This window comes from Schistocerca piceifrons, chromosome 10, assembly GCF_021461385.2.
Source record: "Schistocerca piceifrons isolate TAMUIC-IGC-003096 chromosome 10, iqSchPice1.1, whole genome shotgun sequence".
NCBI lineage: Eukaryota > Metazoa > Arthropoda > Insecta > Orthoptera > Acrididae > Schistocerca > Schistocerca piceifrons.
The window spans coordinates 87254545-87277347 of NC_060147.1; the positions used below are offsets into that span (position 1 = coordinate 87254545).

General features: G+C 42.1%; 1 protein-coding gene and 1 non-coding gene across 2 annotated transcripts in view; both read left to right on the plus strand.

Annotated features, from left to right (window-relative positions):
- Positions 1-22803, plus strand: part of LOC124718713 (protogenin A-like) — a 416220-nt gene that overhangs the window by 366041 nt on the left and 27376 nt on the right. Inside the window, exons 15-17 of the mRNA XM_047244333.1 lie at positions 1646-1839; positions 7228-7429; positions 16783-17090. Coding sequence (XP_047100289.1) covers positions 1646-1839; positions 7228-7429; positions 16783-17090 — 704 coding nt within the window. The remainder of the gene's footprint in view (positions 1-1645; positions 1840-7227; positions 7430-16782; positions 17091-22803) is intronic.
- Positions 13659-13732, plus strand: Trnat-ugu. Its single transcript has one exon. It is a non-coding gene; the product is annotated as a tRNA-Thr (tRNA).

Genomic DNA, 22803 nt, shown 5'->3' on the forward strand with positions numbered 1-22803 from the left:
CATTTATCTTCATGGCTATGTACAGGAATATGATAATCTTCTTAGGTGCAGACTGAAACAGGACTATAGACTGGTACAGACTAATGCAGACTGACTAATCGGAGGTCTGTACACTCGTTATAATACCTCGCATGTTCAGGTATCACTGCGCGAGTGTGATCCGCGAGGAGAAAAGGTTCTACGTTAGCAGCAATCTCATTGGCTGCATTACATATTAATACGCGGATCGGTGGAAGCAGAATTTGGTCCATCTCTAAGGCAGCGCCGTCTCGTAGTGCGGAGACGGACGAGCGCTGCGCCTGCACTGTTGTGCTTAGCGGGGCGCGCTCTAGTGGGAAAGTTGTGTATGCGCTGACTAGGCAGAACTATGTACACAACAACATGCAAACAGTGTGAAAGGAAAACATTACTTAAAACACAGTATACTGTGTTGTGGGCCTGCTGTACAATATGTGACTGTGATGAACCACTCCACTCCATTAAAGGCACATAGACTTTCTCTCCTCATTGTACAGTGCACTTGACACAATTCAGAATTTCACCACAATTAAACTGATATAGATTGACCGCAGACCACAAGTGTCCATTTCTCCAAAGCCACTTATCTGTGTATCTTTCCGGAGTCACCATCCTCTTGCTCCACTGGAGAAAGACATCGACTACACTCACAGTCTGTCCTGTTCATGACACTTGGCCACATCCCACATACCATCAGTTATTCAAATTATCCTGTCTCCGCAGCTGTCAGCTACTGACCAGTTGACTGCCATCTGCGTTCAACTGCATTGCACTGTGATGGCTTAGGCCTTATTTCTAATCTCAGCTCTTCCTCTAGATCTGCATTTCTTACTGTTTCCTAATACATCTCGTACATATTAAATATTGCTTTTTCTCTCTCTACTGTTTTTAGCTATTTTTCTGAAGATTTCGATAACCTCAGCCCACATTGCCTTAACAAACACTTTTTGCGTTTGAAAACTACAAATTCTATATTATCAATTAATGTGTGGCTGTCATATTACAGGAAAGTGTGGCAAATTACATTATGCAAATTAAAATGATTTTCTGCTATGTTGACTGCCTATTTATGACTCTCTCAAATGCCTGTGAAGTATGAAGACTTTGTTCTTTCTACTGTGACCACTAGATGTCATTTTTGGGTGTCCAGCACAATCGTATTTTTTTTTTTTGTAACTACTGAGAGGTTTATTATTTTTGCTTTGTAGCTGTCACCTGGTATGTTGGGACCACTTAGCTATACTAAATTCTGCATTTGGTCTAGTGCTTTATATGTATGTTTTTCATGTAAATTGGCTATGAAAGAAATTTAAACAGTATATCTTGTACTTACCTATGTATTTGAAGGTCACATCTTTTTTCAATTTTGTATCTGTAATAATTAACATTGAACTGAAGTTTCATTTGTGTATACAGTTTCAACATTATCAGTACCAAAGGTCATATGTTTAAGTGGAAAAAAGAGCAAAATTTTAAAATTCCAGCTACAGATTTCTACAAACAAGTTATAACTTCCACAAAATCACAGACATTAGTCAGCCTGCAGGTAATGGCAGTTACCTATGAGATCAGCAGTGATTCGAAGGCACCTAATTGTGTCACGTGACGAGTCTGCACCTGTCTGCAGTCCCGAGCCACGTGCGGGACGTGAGGACGGAAGCCCTGAACCGGACAGCCATCCGCGTCACCTGGCGTCCGCCCGCCGTGCTCAACGGTGTCCTCATCGGCTACACGGTGGCTGTCGACCCCAACCGCACGGCTGCTCTGCCCGGCAAAGCAGTCCGTGCTGCCAGTGTGTCTGCCGTGAAGCACTCTGCCGACGTAAGTGTGCCTGTTGCTTGAAACACGGGTTACTGTTAGTTATATATTATGGTAGTTAGACCGTATACTTGCCACGTTGATTCTCTGAACTCTGTCACCAAAACTGTATTTAGTCCTTTAAATTAAGAAATGTGCACACAATTCCCTCTCGCCACATCAAAAATAAACATACCACAACAGTTGCAGTTTAACATTCAATACATTTTCCTGCTCTTTAAATGCGCTGACAACTCGTACGAATGTGGTATGTTATTACTTAGCTTACATCGTCATTCTTCATCGAAATTGCTCCTCTAGCTTCTTATGCAGCATGGCCGTGTTGCTATATATCTCTCTGAGGGAGAATGGCAATCCACGGAACACTTATTGCTGCATCCAGGCATGTATTCCATTTAATTAAATTGTGCAACACACATTATCCAAATATTTATGTTAGACATATTATTTTATTGTCATTATTGAAGTGAACAGTTACAACAAAAACTTCTGACCGTACAGGAAAACTTACATATGTGAAGAACCCTTGCAATAAGGAAGAGGACAATTAATGAACAAATCACTTCAAGCTAGACACTAAAACAGTAACAAGCAAAAATGTAAAACATAATCAGACTAAATCATTAATTAACTCCCCCTCACCCTCTCACTTTCTCTCAAAAAGAAAAACAAAACCTCACACAAAGAAAAGATCTCTCTCTCTCTCTCTCTCTCTGTCTGGTGCAGCTGTAAAGACGAAGTATAAATAGTTTCTTACACAGAGTACCGAGTGACAAATAACTCCACTAGATGAATGCTGGACCCTTTCATGGGCACATTTTTTTGTAGCAACACAGCGAAAATAATTTTTTTCCTACCCTATTAGAATTGTGATTAATTTTTTTTGTGATTTAAGAACAAAAACTATGGTGGTACGTACATTACACATGGCACTTTTGTGAGGTGTGAAAACTGTGGTGGTAAATGGATTTCCCACTTCCCTTTTGTGAGCTGATGTGTGTTGCCATTACACATAAAAAATAATGAACAGTATTTTCTGTTTTTATTCTATGTTATTAGTGCAGTATTTAAAAAAATATTTGTTTCCGATATTGAAGTTTTTTTACCACAGTGTGAAAACAACCTTAGAAACTTTATCACACAGTAGCTGATACAGTCCACAATAATGTATATTGCAGTAGCAAAGCAATGTGCCCCGACAACAGTAGTGATCCCACGACAAGCAGAAACTGATTGCTGTAGCAGTTTTCATACACCTGGTGCACTGTATACCACAAGATGTCAGGAATAGGCAGTGATGGTGAGATGTATTCCCAAAAGCTTTGGGATACCCCTAAGTTGGTGGTAAGTATGTTTCCTAAGGATCACAAATAACAGATTAATTTTGTGGTAAGTACATTCCCAAGCCTCTTCCAGAAACTACTGTGTTTGTAACTATAGTTCCCATGAACCATTAAAACACCATTGTTTGGTGTGATATATACTTCCCACAGTATCAAAGGCTGTATTTCACAACGGACAGAAACTACAGCGGTGCAGTGGACTGCCACTAGATGCCAGGAGCATACAGAAGTAGTAACACACATTTCTTTAAATGCTGTAAAGAAATGCATTTAGTGGGAAGATTAATCCCTAGGCAGAGACTTGCTTGACTTAGTGCATCCGATATTATTTAACAGAGGTTTCCGAAGGCTTTCAGACTTCCAGTTCCCACAAAACTGTCACGCAATGAGCAATTCACTCGGCTTATCTGTGGCATCTCTTGCCTCGTCCAGGAGGTGTCTTTACAACTAGCACTAGCGTCGTACATGTATTGTATTCAGTGGGGTACACTGGACCGATGACATTACTCGCTGTACTGTCACTCAGTTTCAAAATGAAGCGCGAGGAACTCGCTGCAGTTGTTTAATCTATTTCTCCTCTCGACTGACTACAATTTGTGATTTGCTGATGAACAGTCCTTCAATGGCCATTCTGGCTAGAGATAGGAAAAACTGACCAGTTAAAACCGTCACAGGTGTTTTAGTTCTGAATAACTGGTATTTTTTTTTTGTCTCAGTTGTAACAGGTCTTTCTATTTCTTACCAGAAACCACATAAAGAACCAATATTTTAATTTGCCATTGCTGTGGTGCTAAAATTATTGGTTTTTAGATACAGTTAAACTCTTTTTTTATGTTCCACATTTATATTTTCCCACTTGCTACTTTCATTTTGTCTGTGCCAACAGAACTACTACTTATATACTAAGATGGTATCTGTTCTTTTGGACATATCCGAAAGAACAGATACCATCGGTGACCATGCAGCTCGTTAGAATGAAATTACAATGAAATGAACACCCTTAGCTGCTTACAGGCGTTGACATATGTCAACGGGGACAGATGAAAATGTGTGCCCCGACTGGGACTCGAACCCGGGATTTCCTGCTTACATGGCAGATTCTCTGTCCATCTGAGCCACCGAGGACACAGAGGATAGCAGGACTGCAGGGATTTATCTCTGGCACGCCTCCTGCGAAACCCACATTCTCAACACGTTGCCCCGCACTACATTCGTAGTGCCCCCGCCCATTATACTCATTACTCGCGGCGCGTTGCCGATTCCCGTAAGAGTTCGGGCATTGTTTGTGCATTCGCACAGACGAAGAAGATGGTCAAAGTGGCCAGTGAGCCTTAACTATATATATGGGCGGGGGCACTACAAATGTAGTGCGGGACAATGTGTTGAGAATGTGGGTTTCGCAGGAGGCGTGCCAGAGATAAATCCCAGTCGCGCTATCCTCTGTGTCCTCGGTGTCAGATGGATAGAGCATCTGCCATGTAAGCAGGAGATCCCGGGTTCGAGTCCTGGTCGGGGCACACATTTTCATCTGTCCCCCTTGACGTATGTCAACGCCTGTAAGCAGCTAAGGGTGTTCAGAACTCCTACTCCCTCACTACAGTGATTTTCCATCTTAACAATTCCGTGTAACAACTTTTTCCACATTTATTAATTTTTTCTGTCTTATTATAATCTTTAACATTGATTTTTACACAGATTTCTGCAAGAAGTGCATTGCATTTTTGCTCAGAATCAGCCTTAGAACAAAGCAGAAAATGCAGAGTATACACAAAGTTATTGAGTATGTAATGTAGCATTAGTGCAGTAAGGAAGATTTTCACTGTTGGTGTGTTGGGCTACAGCTGCAGAATGGAGGTGTATCACGCCTGCCATGTGTAGTCTATCAATATTTGGGAGGGTGCCAGGCCTGTCATGTGTAGCCCAACAATATATATTATTGGCAGGAAATTCCGAGCCTTCCGAAAGATAGGCATTGTCTTTGAAGGACGATGTTTTCGATGAAAGGACTTGATATACATATCAAAACGTTATAGAACGAGTATTCATGAACAGATTGGACAACAAATATTGGCCACTGCATTAACTCATTACTGAAATTTTAACTTCTTTTGCTAATGTCTTTGTCCTGCAATTTTCACGGGGTTGGCATGCTTATAGTCGGATTTGACATGCTTAATGTGAAGGGGTGGCCGGATGCCCTTGCTGCTGCCTCCCCCTGGGATGGAATCAGTGAACCCCAGCTGTCTGCGTCTAGTGTAAATCATGAAAATGAAATGTCGCTAGGGCCTCCCCTCGGGTAGACCGGTCGCCTGGTGCAAGTGTTTTGATTTGATGCCCCTTCAGTGACTTGCGCGTCGATGGGGATGAGATGATGATAGTGCGAATTTGTCAGACGTCTGCGAGTCGTGTAACTGAGGCAGGACTTGGGGACCAGCCCGGTATTCACCTAGTGGGATGTGGAAAACCGTCTAAAAGCCACATCCAGGCTGGCTAGCACACCAGCCCTCTTTGTTAATCCACCAGGCGGATTCGATCCGGGGCCAGCACGCCTACCCGAGTCCAGGAAGTAGCACATTAGTGCTTACGGCTAACCTGGCGGGCTCATTACTGAAATTTTAACTATTGTTGCATAATTGTTCCAGATAAATCTTCTGGTTTGCCTACTATCAGAATCATTCATTTGAATTTTTGGAATGAGCATTTTTAGTTGTGTTGGAAAAATATCAGTTGTATTCAGATTCCTGCCAGAAAGTCAATAAATATATTTTACAACGAAACAGGTTTCCCCTTCGAGGAATTGAAGAAAATGAACTCTGTGAATTTTACACAACAGCTTATTATCTATGTGCCATTTCATTGAAATAATAAAAGAGAAAGGAAATTTAGGCAACAGTACTGAATTAAAAACCTAATAATGCATTTAAAGTTTATATCAGAAATAGAAAGTAGCCGATCTGCTACCTGTGTCTACATAACATGCCATTGTCTGCTTGCAGTCCTTGGAACTGGACTGCTTAACGTGAAGAGTTAAATTCCCAAAGTCAGTTTTCACCCATTTCCATAATGCCAAAATAATGATACGATGCTCGATTACAACATGATTTTTGAGCAGACTTTCAAAAAATTGGAATCAGTAGAAAATAACAGTATTCAACCCTTGTATGTAGTTATTTTATTGATATTTTGATACCACATACCTTGAAATGTATAATGCAAAAGTCTATAGGTGTCTTAGAATTTTTTAACTCTTTGTTTGATGATGATATTTATTATAAATAGCAATGAAGAGCCGAAAATCAAAATTTTGTACATGGCTGCATGTTCAGAGACCGTGAATAGTTACAATTGAAAGAAAAACAGCCCTCGGTCACTATTTTTAACAAATTAACCTGGTTTCAACACTGCTAGGAGTGTCTTCTTCAGAATTTAAAACAAAGAATGGTCTGTATTCTATAACAGGGTCACAGAATAACAACTAAAACATATGATAGGGTATAAGTACGGAATCATTGTAAAAGACTGACAGTACTGATATGTCATTTATAAAATAATAAATATGCTAAAAGGGCAGTAGTCACAAAGATATTTAAGATAAAGAAAACTGTGATGGCGAGCCACTAAGGGCTGCTCGTTACTTGCGTGGAACAGGTTGCAAAACTTTAAATATCTTTGTGACTAATGCCCTTTTGGCATATTTATTATTTTATAAATGATATATACGTACTGTCTGTCTTTTATGATGATTCCTTACTTGTACCCTATCATACGTTTTAGTTATTATTCTGTGACCCTGTTATAGAATATAGACCATTCTTTGTTGTAAATTCTGAAGAAGACACTCCTAGCAATGTTGAAACCAGGTTAATTTGTTAAAAATAGTAACCGAGGGCTGTTTTTCTTTCAGTTGTAACCGAAAATCAGTTATTTCAAGAACCATTTATTTTGTGTGGGTTTAACAGTCAGGTTAAACCAGAGATGAAGAAAATTGGTACAACTGAGAAGCAGTTGTCTGAGAGATAATCGCCTTCCGTAATTCTGACTTGCTCAGGTGTCCGGCCTACAGCCGAATCTGCAGTACTTCGTGACGGTGTCTGCTCGCAACGGTGCGGGACACGGCCCGCCATCCGGCGCCAAAGCGGTGGTCATCAGGGTGGCCGGAAACGAGTCGCGTGAAGTCACGCCCATCCCGACTGTGCTGCCGCCTCCTCCCGGTGACCAGCCGCCTGTAGTCTACGATGACCAACACCTCGGTAAGTCCCCTTGCAATTTAAAATGGGGTCCTAGACAGGGACTCAAAAACATGGAACCTTGCATTTCTCTGGCTGTGCCCTTATTGATTGATGTACCTGGACACGTTTCACGAAGTGGATCAGACACAGCGTAGGGGATTGTTTCCAGAATGAGTCTTTACTGAGCAGTAAGTTGTGTGCCAATTTGAAACTTCCTGGAAGATTAATACCGTGTGCCAGGCCAGGACCCGAACCTAAGACCTTTGCCTTTTGCAGGCAGGTGTTCTACTGACCGATCTATCTGAGCATGACTCACAGCTTTATGTTTGCCAGTACCTTATCTCCTGACTTCCATACTTCACAGAAGCTGTCTTGCATATGTTGTGGGAGAAAACCATGTGAAAGACAGAAAACGTGGCAGAAGAAAAGCTGCGAGCACAGTTTCGTGAATCGTGCTTGGGTAGCTCAGTGACTGAAAACAAAAGATATAAATGTAGTGTGTTACTTCTTACGTAAATTTATCTAGATAACCTTTGGTTTGAGGCTACCACAGGACATTTTCAAGTGTTGCATGTGTTGAGTATGCCTCCTGTGCATGGGACACAGTCAGAATTTTGTAATTATAATTTATTGTCCAGTTGTGTAATGACTCTGCAGAAGCTTCAAGTCATCACAATTGTAAATGATTGTACAGTGCTATTACTAGTAACTAATGTTAACATTAAAAATAAATTATAATTACATATGCTCTCAATAATCAGCACTGATCACTCAATATTTTTTGTTACTTTTAAGCTTATCATTTACTCATGGTCCTTTGTACTTTTCCAGCATTTGCTTAGTTCCCCTCACTCACCCATCTCTTCTGATAACATCTCCTCTGCACTTATTTCTGTGTCTAACAGCTACTCTGAATTTGTTTAGTGTATTCCTAGATGTATTGGTTGTGACTGTGCTCAGTAACAGAACATGTCAGCATTCCTAACTAGGAACGTCACGTCGCCTGCCACGCTGAGGGGTTTCATGTCTGCTAACTTCTACATGGAGTAGCCATGTGAACCACATGCGCAGGGGATTCTAAATCAAACATTTGTGCAATGCTGATAGTCTCTTTCTGATTCTATGTCAGTACTGCAGGTAAGGATCATGTCATGTCACAAAATGAACCATTCCTCTGCTGGGGAAGAGAAGATTCAATTGGCCCGTCTCTGATGTTCGTAAGGGGGCTGTATGCCCGATGTCCTGTATTTGCATTGTCCCAAGTCTTCTGTCATTTGTCAAGTGTCTAGTCTCAAAAGATCTATCTTATTAGTCACTCAGGAACATGTAATTTCTTGCACTTTATCTGTGTAATCTCTCTGCAACCAAGATATTCTCAAATTATTCTCATTTGTCAGCTTTGCCTTTATAATCATTGACAAACAGCTGAAGGCAGTTTAGAGACCTCTAGCAAGGTAACACAGAATTTGACAGATATTGAGTCAGCTCCTAGATTCGGGGAGGGGAAATTAGGCAAGTAGGGAGAATTAAATACCTAGCTGAAGTTGTCTGAATAAAAACAATCTTTGGGAGCTGTAATAATCGAGACAAATTTAGCATGTGCTATGTGACGAAAAGTATCCAGACATCATTGGATAATGCCATTTGACCACCAGATAACACAAGAGGTGGATAAGCCAGTATAAAAGGTGGTGGTGAGTTGTGTTGTTAGTAGAGGAGCAATAACAGCAGAATATGTCACTTAAGAAGGCTCAGTGACTTCTGGTGTGGACTAGTCATCGAATGTCACCCGAGTAACAAATCCGTCGGGGACATTTCAAACCTCGCAGAGCTGCCCAGGCCGACTGTTAGTGATGTGATTGTGAGGTTGAAATTTGAAGACACAGCGACAGATGTAGCCCTTACATAAAGACAGGCGAGGAGTATTGAGCATTGTGGAGGGTGATTTTAAAGAATTGCATGAATACAATTGAATAAATCTTTCATGAGAAACAAAGTGCTACCAGGAGTCCAGCTAGCACAGTGACTTTTGTAGAGGGTTAAAAGGCTGGCGTACAGTGGTCAAGCTACTCCTCATAATCCACGCATTCTTGTGGTCAGTGATAAGTGACACTCGAGGTGCTGTAAAGGGAGGCACCACTGGACAGTGGCTGACTGGAAATGACTGGTACGGAGTGACGAATCGTGGTGTACCCAGTGGCAATCCGATGGAAGGGTTTGGGTTTGGCGGATGTCTGATGAACATTACTTGCCATCATGCTGATTGGCTACACTAAAGTACAGTGGAGATGGTGTTACAGTGTGGGGGTGTATTTTGTGATTAGAGCGTGGTCCTCTTATTATGCACAAGAAAAGGCTAAATGCAGAAGATGTGAACAAATTTTGTAGCATTGTGTACTGCTTATAAAGCAGGACCTGTGAGGCAATGGGCCGTGAACAGGAACATTGGTCAGATGGCCTGTGCACCCAGAGAACTGGTGTGAACCCAATTGGAACACCTTTGGGACAATTTAGAACACCAACTTCACTCCAGACACCAGAGTCTGGCGTCAAAACCTTCTCCAGTTTTGGCTCTTTAGTGACAGTGTGCCAGCATCCTCAAGAGAAATTCAGACACCTCACTGAAAGTGTTCCCAGCAGTGCTCAAGCCATCATAGAGGGTGGGCGTACCCCGTATTAAATGTCCACACTAATGGGTCTCCGGATAGTGTACAAACTCACTACGAACATCTGCATACGTGATCAATGCAAAATGATGACATTAGCAGACAGTGACCCACACTGACAGATTATATGCAACAGAAAGTGTGAACCTTGCAAGCATGGGATAACTTAGGAGGCTGGAACTTGTGAGACAAAGGATTCTGGGGGGTGATATCGAGACCTTGAAGAACAGGAGACAGTCAGAATGGAAGATAAGCAAGCTGAGAACTGTGGATCCGTATGGGGAGGATCTTGTACACCATCAGGGAATGGAAGGCTGTATTTTTTGAACACATCTGTAGACTGGATTGAGGGAGGTGGGCATCTTGGATAATGTAGATTTTTGTGAGCAAGAGCACCAAAGTACCCTGTAACCAAGGGGTACAAATTCATTCACCAACCCGTCTAGCTGCTAATACCGATACGTGAATCCAGGTGACACTGCTGCTTTGTTATTGAAGCAGCTCCTCATTTGGCCTCACAAGGCTGAGTGGACCACATTCCAGACAGCCCTACCTCAAAAAAATCTGAAGAAGTACCGGGAACTGTACACAGGTCCTTCTACAGTGATGCTTACTATTAGGCTACAGCACCATTCGTAGGGTCCTCGAAGGCGTGGAAAGAATTGACTCATTTTAATAAGCAGGAGCAACTGCTGATACTGACTCAGTACCACACTTATACACTTATTGTCAAAACTCAAACAATGGAAAATCCAGGATGGAATGTAACAATACCAGGGAAGGAAAGTTGCTACTCACCATATAGCTGAGATGCTGAGTCGCGATAAGCACAGCAAAAAGATTCACAGAATTAAAGCTTTCAGCCATTAAAGCCTTTGTCAGCAGTCCCTCTCAAAATATGCCGAGGGCCTCACTGAAGCCTTAACTGACCATAATTATCCTCCCATTTCTGTACAAAAACAAATCTCCTGTGCCTTATCTTTCCAGTCTCTCACCACCTCCCAAAGTCCCACAGTCCGGCCACAGAAGAGCATACCCCTCATAACTCAGTACTATCTGGGACTGGAGCAACAGAATTACATTCTCCGCCAGGGTTTCGATTACCTCTCGTCGTGCCCTGAAATGAGAAATGTCCCGCCCGCTATCCTTCCCACACCTCCTACCATGGTATTACGCCGTCCACCGAACCTGCACAATATACTTGTCCATCCTTACACAATCCCTGCTCCCAATCGCTTACCTCATGGCTCATACCCCTGTAATAGACCCAGATGCAAGATGTATCCCATACATCCTCCTACCACCACCTACTCCAGTCCGGTCACTAATATCGCCTATTCCATCAAAGGCTGGGCTACCTGTGAAACCAGTCATGTGGTTTACAAGCTAAGCTGCAACCTCTGTGCTGCATTCTGTGTAGGCATGACAACCGACAAACTGTGGCTGAGAAACAAATGGACCACCCTGTTGCTGAACACACTGCCAAATGTGATATCCCTCATCTTAATGACTGCTTCACAGCCTGTGCCATATGGATCCTTCCCTCCATTACCAGCTTTTCTGAATTGCACAGGTGGGAACTTTCCCTGCAATACATCCTACGTTCCCGTAACCCTCCTGGCCTCAACCTTCGTTAGTCACTGTCCTCACCCATCCAGCCCCCTCCCTGTTCCCATTCAGCACCACACAGCTGTCATTTCACCGCTACACCCAGTCTTTTAATTTCTTTTTATTTCTCTCCTTTCTGCTGTTTACCCCTTCCCTCCTCCGCACCTTCTCTCCTGCCTTCTGCCTGAACTGCAACACTTGACTGTCCACCACTCCCACCATACTATCCCTCCCCCTCCCTGCCCCAGCCTCCTCCTTACCCCCACCCAGTCGCCACTCCCATCGTGCACTGGTGCTGCTGTTCGCAGTGTGGTCTCAGCTCTCTGGGACTGCAGACATGTGTGTAAGTTGCGCGCGCGCGCGCGTGCATGTGCATGTGTGTACTGCTGACAAAGGCCTTAATGGCCGAAGATGTAATTGTGTGAATCTTATTGTCAAAACTTCGATTGTACGGGTTATCGAGCAAAATTTGTGACTGGATTGAGGACTTTCTGGTAGGGAGGACACAGCATGTTACCTTGGATGGAGAGTCATTATCAGATAAAGAAATAACTTCAGGTGTGTCCCAGAGAAGTGTGTTGGAACCCTTGCTGTTCATGTTGTATGTTACTTACCTTCCAGACAACATTTATAGTAACCTCATACGGTTTGCAAATGATGTTACCAATAATGAGGTATTGTCTGAAAGAAGCTGCATAAATATTCAGTCATATCTTGACAATATTTCAAAGTGTTGCAAAGATGGGCAACTTGCTTTAAGTGTGCAGAAATGTGAAATTGTGCACTTCATAAAATGAAGAAATGCTGTATCCTATGACTGTAATATCAGTGAGTCACAGCTAGAATCAGCCAACTCATACAAATACCGGTGTGTAACAGCTTGTAGGGATATGGTAGAATGATCACATAGGCTCTGTTGTGGGTGAAGCAGGTGATAGACTTCTGTTTATTGGTGGAATACTGGGGAAGTGCAGCCAGTCTATAAAGGACGTTGCTTACAAATCATTCGTGCAACACATTCTAGAATATTGCTCTACTATGTGAGACTGCTACAAAATAGGACTAACTGGGGATGTTGAACATATAAAGAGAAGGGCAGCACAGATGGTCACAGATGTGTTTGACATGGGTGCGAGGCACAGTTGTACTGAAGAAATTGAATTGGCATAATCTTAAAGATAGATGTAAACTATCCCAAGAAAACCTACTAACAAAAGTTTGAAGAACCAGCTTTAAATGACAACTACATATTGCTCACATAGGAATCCCAACAATAAGATCAGAATAAATACTGCATGCACCGTAGCATTCAAACAGTCATTCTTTCAGCGCTCTATATGTGACTGGAATGGGAAGAAAGACATAACTGGTACAATGAGTCATACCCCATGCATGCACTTCATGGTGGTTTGCAGACTGTGGATGTAGATGCAGATTTCTTTGTATGTGATTGGAGAAAAACAGCCACTGCTCCCCCTGCTGAAATACTATGCTCCTGTTTCCATCCAGTTCTACAAACAAAACATTTTTACAACATTAGTGTAATATATTTACTAAGATGGTATCTGTTCTTTTGGACATGTCCGAAAGAACAGATACCATCGGTGACCAAGCAGCTCGTTAGAATGAAATGAACACCCTTAGCTGCTTACAGGCGTTGACATACATCAACAGGGACAGATGAAAATATGTGCCCTGACCGGGACTCAAACCGGGGATCTCCTGCTTACATGGCAGACGCTCTATCCATCTGAGCCACCGAGGACACAGAGTATAGCGTGACTGCAGGGATTTATCTCTGGCACGCCTCCCGCAAAACCCACATTCTCAACGTATTGTCCCGCACTACATTCGTAGTGCCCCCGCCCATCATACTCATTACTCGCGGTGCATTGCCAATTCCCGTAAGAGTTCGGGCACTGTTTGTGCGGGAGGCATGGCAGAGATAAATCCCTGCAGTCGCGCTATCCTCTGTGTCCTCGGTGGCTCAGATGGATAGAGCATCTGCCATGTAAGCAGGAGATCCCGGGTTCGAGTCCCGGTCGGGGCACACATTTTCATCTGTCCCCGTTGACGTATGTCAACGCCTGTAAGCAGCTAAGGGTGTTCATTTCATTGTAATTAGTGTAATATATAATGTTGAGATTTATATTTGTTTCATGTAGATGAACTTGTTTCTGTTGTGTCTATCGTTAATAACTATATCTCTTGTTTTTCAGCAGTCTTGATGCCAACATTTTAATTGGAACCAAAGAATTTCATTCACATCACATGTATGTGGTTTACTTGAAGAGTGGAACTGGAATATTGTTCTAAGTGCAAATCTCTCCTTTGTCATGAAAATGAATAAACAGTGTAACTTTGTACATAACTGATATATATCCAAGAAACTGAGATCATATGCTGATACCACAGAATTGTACTGCTCACTGGATCACCTAAAAAGTCGGGGGAGAGGGGGTAAATACTTCATTAAGAATGGTCTAAATACGCTACTAAGAAACTGACTGATTTTAAGTGTCATTAAGAAAATTTTTAGAAGTTGTTTGTTGCAAAAAACCACAACCAGCCAGTGTTAATAATGCTATTTATTCACACAAATAGCGATGTTACCAGTTTCGAACTAACAGGTTCATATTCAGTTGTTCATATGTTTATATAACATTTGTTGTTGCTTGCATTAGTTGTTAGTTGTTTTTTAGCCAGCAACTAACATAAAGAACAAATATTTGGACGTCCGTCTGAAGATGAATCTGTTAGTTGAAAACTGGTAATGGTGCTATTTGTGTAAATAAGTAGCATTATTATGGAGTGGGGTTACGCAGTGGTTACCACGTGGGACTAGCATTCGGGAGGAAGATGGTCGAAACACGCATCCAGCCATCCTGGTTTAGGCTTTCCACAATTTTCCTAAATCGCTTAATAGGCACAGCTGCTTTCCTTCTCTATCCTTCCCTAATCCGAGCTTGTGCCCCATCTCCACTACCTCCCCCTCCTCCTCCGCCTCCTCAGATAGCATCATTAACATTGGCTGTTCAGTGTTTTCTACTTTGGAAGGTTCAACTTACATTTTTTGTACACATCCATGGTCTAAAAATGTTAGTTTTCGACAAAATAGCAGGAAAAAGTTTTTGTTCGGAGATCCATTAATATTAAGATGGTATGTTTTATTTTTGATGATGCATGTACAGAAAAAAAGCTTTAAGTTTGTAACTAGTAAACTAGTAGAACGAAGGTTGGCGAAAACCGCTTCTCCTAATTTTAAAATGCCATAACCCCAGAAGGAAGCACAGCCTAACACAAAAGTCATACACCATTCACTAATATATGTTTCAAAGACTTTCTACAAAGTTTAGCACCTGAATCAGGTCTAGGGACATGCAAGGCAGACCTCAGAACACAGTGGCAGTGAAAATACATTTTGTGAAAAATTGCACTTACAGCATTTTCCCATTTCCACTCTTCATCTGCATATGTATCAGTAATGAATAATAATATTTGGGAGAGAGAGAGAGAGAGAGAGAGAGAGAGAGAGAGTGAGAGTGAGAGTGTGAGTGTGTGTGGCCTTTGTTTCACAGCTTCGTTTTTCTGTAGTCTCAGTCATACAGTCATAAAAGACAGTATAAGCTATAGAGCTTGACAACATTTAGCAAATCTTCTTGAATCAACCCCATGAAATGTGGACAAACTTCCTGTAAATGTTTCTTATTGTAAATGAGCTGGTATTAATAAATGATAGACGACTGGCCCAATACCAGGTGTACCGGTATGAAATGAGCATTAAGATATAAATGTGTCGATAGGGAACATTTGTTGTGAACGAGCCTTAATTGTTTTTTGTTTGGTTCTGTCAAAGATATGTAGTATACATCAAGTATTGGAACAAACATCATCATATGTTTTCATCGTGTTAACAATGTCGAATTTTGTACCAGAATGTGACGATTTGCGGAAAGCATTAATTTTTTGTTTTCATTTGAAAAAAAGAGCTGGAGAGTCACATCGAATGCTTGTCGAGGCATATGGTAATCGTGCTCTATCAGAAACAACATGCAAAAGATGGTTTCAACGGTTCAGAAATAATGATTTTCATGCAAGAAATGAAGAACATGGAAGACCACCAAACAAGGTCGAAGACGCCGAATTGCAAGCAATATTGGATGAAGATGATACTTTGAGTAAGAAGCAAATGGCAGCAATGCTAAATGTTGCACAACAAACAATTTCTGACTCTTTGAAAGCTATGGGAAAGATCCAAAAGTGTAGAAAATGGGTGCCACAGGAACTGAATGAAAGACAGATCGAAAACCGGAAAACCATTTGTCAACGTTTGCTTCAAAGACATGAAAGAAAATCAATTTTGCATCGAATTGTTACTGGCGATGAAAAATGGATTTATTTTAAGAATCCTAAATGGGAAAAATCGTGGGTTAATCTGGGACAACCATCAACATCGACTGCAAAACCAGATCGATTCGGCAAGAAGACAATGCTCTGTGTTTGGTGGTATCAGAAAGGTGTGGTGTATCACGAGCTTCTAAAACCTGGTGAAACTGTGAATACTAATCGCTGCAGACAACAAATGATCAATTTGAACTGTGCATTGATCGAAAAAAGACCAGAATGGGCCAGAAGACATGGCAAAGTAATTTTTTTACACGACAATGCACCTGCACACGAAGCAAAACTGGTTCAGGATACAATCAAAACACACAGCTGGGAGCTGCTACCCCACCCGCCGTATTCACCAGACTCGGCCCCTTCCGACTACCATTTGTTTCCATCAATGGGACACGCATTGGCTGAGGAACACTTTGATTCCTACGAAGAAGTCGAAAATTGGGTGTCTGATTGGTTTGCTTCAAAAGACGAACATTTGTATTGGCGTGGTGTCCACAAATTGCCAGAAAGGTGGTCAAAATGTATAGAAAGCAATGGTCACTACTTTGAATAAAATGTTTTTACTTTTCGATCCAAAATTAGCATTTCATTTTCACACAAAAATGCTCATTTCATACCAGTACACCTGCTAAATTGTATGTGTAATACTGTTGTGTCACGTGGTTTACTGAAATCTGAGTGTGAGGCACTGTCCACCAGTTTCACCCGTCCCTCCGGCAGGCATCGCGATCGGAGTGTCGGTGGGCCTGGCCTGTGTCGTGGTGTGCGTGGCGGCCTTCCTGTGGCGCAGGCACTGCCCCAAGGTCCGGGGCGGGCGGCACCGGCGGGGCCGCGTCCCGGGGCTCGCGGGGTGTGGCGGCGGCCCGGAGGGGGGCGGCAGGGGCGCGGCCGGGCGGTACGCGCGGCCGCAGCAGCGCCAGTGGGAGCTGGAGGTGCTGGACGCGGCGCCGCCACTGGCCGAGTCGCACATCCCGCCCCCACCGCCACCCGAACTTTTTGACACCAAGGTGAGCGCGCAGGCAGTGCCACACTCAGTGGCCCAGTGAGGTAAAAGTGTGAGTGCATCGACTACGTGTTTGAGATTGGGGTAAAGAAGTCTGTCTCGAAGGTCACGAAATGTCAGAGCGTCCCGGTGAGGAGGAGGTGGAGAGACGTCGAACAGATGTGCAGAACTATAGAACTATATCTCTAACGTCGATCAGTTGCAGAATTTTTGAACATGTATTATGTTCGAGTATAATGACTTTTCTGGAGACTAGAAATCTACTCTGTAGGAACTGGCACGGGTTGCGAAAAAGACGATCGTGTGAAAGCCAGCTCGCGCTATTCATCCACGAGACTCGGAGGGCCGTAGGCACGGGTTCCCAGGTAGATGTGATGTTTCTTGACTTCCACAAGGTGTTCGATACAGTTCCCCACAGTCTTTTAATGAACAGAGTAAGAGCATATGGACTATCAGACCAATTGTGTGATTGGATTGGAGTTTCTAGATAATAGAACACAGCATGTCATTCTCAATGGAGAGAAGTCTTCCAAAGTAAGAGTGATTTCAGGTGTGCCGCAGGGGAGTGTCATAGGACCTGTGCTATTCACAATATACATAAACAACCTTGTGGATGACATAAGAAGTTCACTGAGGCTTTTTGCGGATGATGCTGTGGTATATCGAGAGGTTGTAACAATGGAAAATTGTACTAACATGCAGGAGGATCTGTAGTGAATTGACGCATGGTGCAGGGAATGGCAATTGAATCTCAATGTAGACAAGTGTAATGTGCTGCGAATACATAGATAGAAAGATCCTTTATCATTTAGCTACAATGTAGCAGTCAGCATCTGGAAGCAGTTGTTTGTTGTTGTGGTCTTCAGTCCTGAGACTGGTTTGATGCAGCTCTCCATGCTACTCTATCCTGTGCAAGCTTCATCATCTCCCAGTACTTACTGCAACCTATATCCTTCTGAATCTGCTCATTGTATCATCTCTTGGTCTCCCTCTACGATTTTTACCCTCCACGCTGCTCTCCAATGCTAAATTTGTGATCCCTTGATGCCTCAGTACGTGTCCTACCAACCTGCCCCTTCTTCTTGTCAAGTTGTGCCACAAACTCCTCTTCTCCCCAATTCTATTCAATACCTCTTCATTAGTTATGTGGTCTACCCAGCTAATCTTCAGCATTCTTCTGTAGCACCACATTTCAAAAGCTTCTATTCTCTTCTTGCCCAAACAAGCAATTAATTCCATAAATTATCTTGGAGTAGGCAGTAAGAGTGATTTAAAATGGAATGATCATATAAAGTTGATCGTCGGTAAAGCAGATGCCAGACTGAGATTCATTGGAAGAATCCTAAGGAAATGCAATCCGAAAACAAAGGAAGTAGGTTACAGTACACTTGTTCGCCCACTGCTTTAATACTGCTCACCAGTGTGGGATCCGTACCAGATGGGGTTGATAGAGGAGATAGAGGAGATCCAACGCAGAGGAGTGTGCTTCATTACAGGATCATTTAGTAATCGCGAAAGCGTTACGGAGATGATAGATAAACTCCAGTGGAAGACTCTGCGGGAGATACACTCAGTAGCTCGGTATGGGCTTCTGTTGAAGTTTCGAGAACATACCTTAACCGAGGAGTCGAGCAGTATGCTGCTCCCTCCTACGTATATCTCGTGAAGAGACCATGAGGATAAAATCGGAGAGATTAGAGCCCACACAGAGGTATACCGACAATCTTTCTTTCCATGAACAATACGAGACTGGAATAGAAGGGAGAACTGATAGAGGTATTCAAGGCACCCTCCTCCACACAGAGTCGGGTGGCTTGCAGAGTATGGATGTAGATGTAGATGTAGATGTAGTGATAATTAGTGTTCCTCGATACTGTAATGCTATTATGAGGGCTGTTCAAAAAGTAAGGTGACTTTTCAAATTGTGCAGGCAACAAATTCGATTACTGACTTTTTTTTTTTTTTTTTTTTTTTTTTTTCTGCTATGTTAACATATGTTCAGTGTCTTGGTACATTGTAAGGCTAAGGTGGGGCACAGGTATGTCAATGACACTTTTGTCATTTGGAGCCATTCTGATGAACAACTCAGTGACTTCCCAGATATCTGAAGAGAGTCCATACCAACATTAAAGTTACTTTGGAGGCAGAAAAGAATCACCAGCGGCTTTCTAGGTGTTTTGGTTACGAATAATGGTGAGAAATCGAGCCACCGCATGCTGATGTCGGCACAAACTTTCAAATCATCACCTGAGTTAGAGAAGAGATTTGCGTATCTTTTGAAATGCTATAATTATTACTTTGCTAAAGCTGGTTGTCATGGCACTGGGAGTGGGTATGCCTGGCTCTTTTATACATAGTGTCCCAGGAGGATTGGTCAGTATTCAAGGATAAGACAGGAACCATCATTTGAAGCAAAGGAATCCTGTAAACATTGGCCCTAAAATCCGTATTTTAAGAACTATAAACAGTTGTTCATCTTTGTTTGCTGTGAAACATTTTTCTTCCACTGTAGACTCTTTGCTTTCCATATTTCGGGAGGAAGTTGTATGAGCCAAAACGAGAAAAAACTACTTAGTAAACATGGGTTCTAAAATGCATGTCTGAAGATCTAGTAGAAGAGATATGTTTCATGGTACCAAGATGGAAAAATTCCATAGCTCTTGAGATATGCATTTTAAAGCCCATTGTTACTAGACATTTTTGCTCTGAAGATGATTCCTGTAATATCCCTGAACATTGGCCATTCCTCCTGGGACACCTTGAAGAATCTAAAACATGCAAACAAACAAAAAATATTATGCTAGTGAAGAAATGCAGTGTGTTGGAAAATGAACACCTGTATAGGAGAACACATGGGAATAATATAAGATGCAAAAGAAAACCTCATGTACTAAAAAGTAATTTTCACCATGAAAACTATATGTGATATTGTTAAACCAAAAAGGAAACAAAATCACTATACAATTGCAGTGACCACTGATGATGCTTTTGGAGAAAAAAAAAAAAGAGCAAAAAAATTTCTGGTTCAATTATGACTTTATCCTGTTATGACAGATATCATATAATCCCCATATTATTCGTGAAAATTGGGATTATGGAAGAGGGGTCCCTAAAATGAAAAGACAACGCGTCTCTCCACTCGACCAGAGAAATGGAAACTGCCTTTGATGATAGTACTGTGCTGTTAGGAGGCTGCTTGAGTAGAGTAGGAAGTGGAGGGGGAATAAGGAGAATATCCTTCATCTTTGGTTCTGAATCTGAATCATTTTGTGACAAAAGCAAACCAGCCACACTCTTTAAAAGGTGGCATCAATCCCTTGCATTGATGCCATAATGCATGTGCAAAAAATCAATATATAAAAGTTATATATGTGACTGGTGGTACTTGTGTACTCTTTCTAGCTACAGAAGTAGCAAAGTAACAATTTTTCAGAAGAAATCCCTGCTGTATTTCATATCAGAGACTCTATTTTGTCCTGTGAATTTTGAAATAGTTTTTAATTGTAACAGAAATAGCCCCTGTGAAATGTGGAAAGTAAGAGAGAGACATTCACAGAATTTAAACTGTGAGTTATCCAGATACGTCTCAAGACACACTCAGCAAGAGCACTTTCTATGACTGGCGAGGATTCGTTTTCAGGTTCGGTTCCCGCTGCAGCATGTAGTTTCTAATTGGTGAGCAAATTGTGAATATAATTTTGTTCTGCTCTGTGAAATGCTTGCTCATGACAGAGGTCAATTCCTCATTAGATTAAAATTTCTTACCACTGTGCCACCCTGTCATGTTGTGAAATAGGAAGAAATTGCTTGAAGCTAAATCTGGAGAATAGGGTACCTGAGGAACAAACTGACTGCAGCTGGGTGGGATGGTGCATTGTCATGGTGGAAAATTAACCATTTCTGTGCCACTCTTTGTTATACTGAGACAGCCTCACTTGAAAAGTGACAGTAATGCTCTGTTAATGGTACAATGCATGTCCAAAAAATCTTTATGCAAAAAACTGTGCAAACCAGAGAACTCTGTGGTGAACAGCTTGCCAACTGACAGGTATCAGCTTCTGCTGGAGTTAGTCCACCCGTCCTTCTCCACTTCTTAACATCTTGTTTTTAGTGTGCACAGATTTCATCAGAGATGGTGATGTGATGCAAAATATATCTCCATTGCAAAAATTACAGATGCCTCACACTGCCCTGTCGACATTTCAACTACGGTTCCTCAGTCAAAAGTCAGGAAGACTTCTGCAAGCACACATCACGGCAGCTTAGTTCCATTGTGATGACTTCTGAACAGCTCCCGCAACCACTGTCAAACCTTGGTCACATTGGATTGACCTCTGGAACAGAGAGTGAAAACGTTTTTGTTGAAACTGCATTTATGAAAAATGCAAGCAAATTCCCCAGCTGTTGATGCTTTCATGTTTCTGACTTCTTCAAATAAGGCATTCAGTGTCCTTTTTGTCATTTCTTTTTTCTTTACTACAGTAACTACAACTCGTGCAGTGAAGTAATCTGCACACAGAACATAGCTTGCAAACAGATGTAACACAGATAATAATGATAAATGTTGATAAAGCACATGTGTTCAACATACATTTCAGAACGTGCTGGATGTTTCAAAAAGTATCCTCGATTGTTAAAGAATACGGAATTGGTCAAAATCAGGAAAAAACTTGTTTAAATATATAACAGGAAACAAATACTCGCCGAGATACGAGACATTCTGTTCTACAATAGCCATGTGTTGACACTACAGAATTTGGTCAGTGTGGTTATCCCTCATTTTTAGATAATGTTCAGCCTCCCCCTGAGCGGATCACAACCTCGTGCGAGTACAGCTGCCTGTCTTGGAATTTAGTCTCTTGAACGGGACATGTGTTCCTGTAATGTGTGCATAATGTCTGTGGGTTGAACATACACCAATGCTTTTAAATTTCCCCCCAGACAGAAATTTAAGGGACTAAGGGTAGGTGAATGGGGAGGCCCTGACCAATCGATCACTTATTAAATGTTTGTGTTGGGTACTATTGTATGTGGCTTAGAAGATAGGTGGTACCCCTGTTGCAACAAGGCATTCAGATTTCTTTTTGCCTGATTACAGAAACTTTAACTCATATAGTGAAGTAATTCCTACACAGAACATAGCTTTCAATTAACCGTTTACTTTTTATGGTGTTAATGTTCTACAATGCTGCAAGTAAATTGCCGTGCAACAGTCGGTGCTAGACAGCACATGTTACTTTGTCCAATAAAGTGTATGTCACGGCTAGTCTTTCACCCCCAAATCCCCCCGACTCAATGATACTAAAGTGACTCGATGACAAACTTCCCGGGTTGGTCGACAGTTTGTGTCCACTCATCTGTGGTTATTTTGGTAGCTTATGCTGTCTAAAAAAAAAGACATCAGGACACCTCTTAGTGGGCATTAATATGGTTGTGTATACCCCTCGCCTTTATGACAACTGGAACTATGCTGAGTACAGTTTCAGTGATGTGTCTGATTGTCTGCGGAGGAATGGTAGCCCATTCTTCCTCAGGAATCAAAACAGGGGAACGTAGTGATGTCGGATGCTGGGGTCTGGAGCGAAGTCAAAAGTTGAACTCGTCCCAAAGCTGTTCCGTTGGGTTAAGACAGGGATTCTGTGCAGGCCAGTCCATTTAAGGAATATTATCCTCCACAGACCATTGCCCCACATATTCTTCTTTGTGGGAAGGTACAC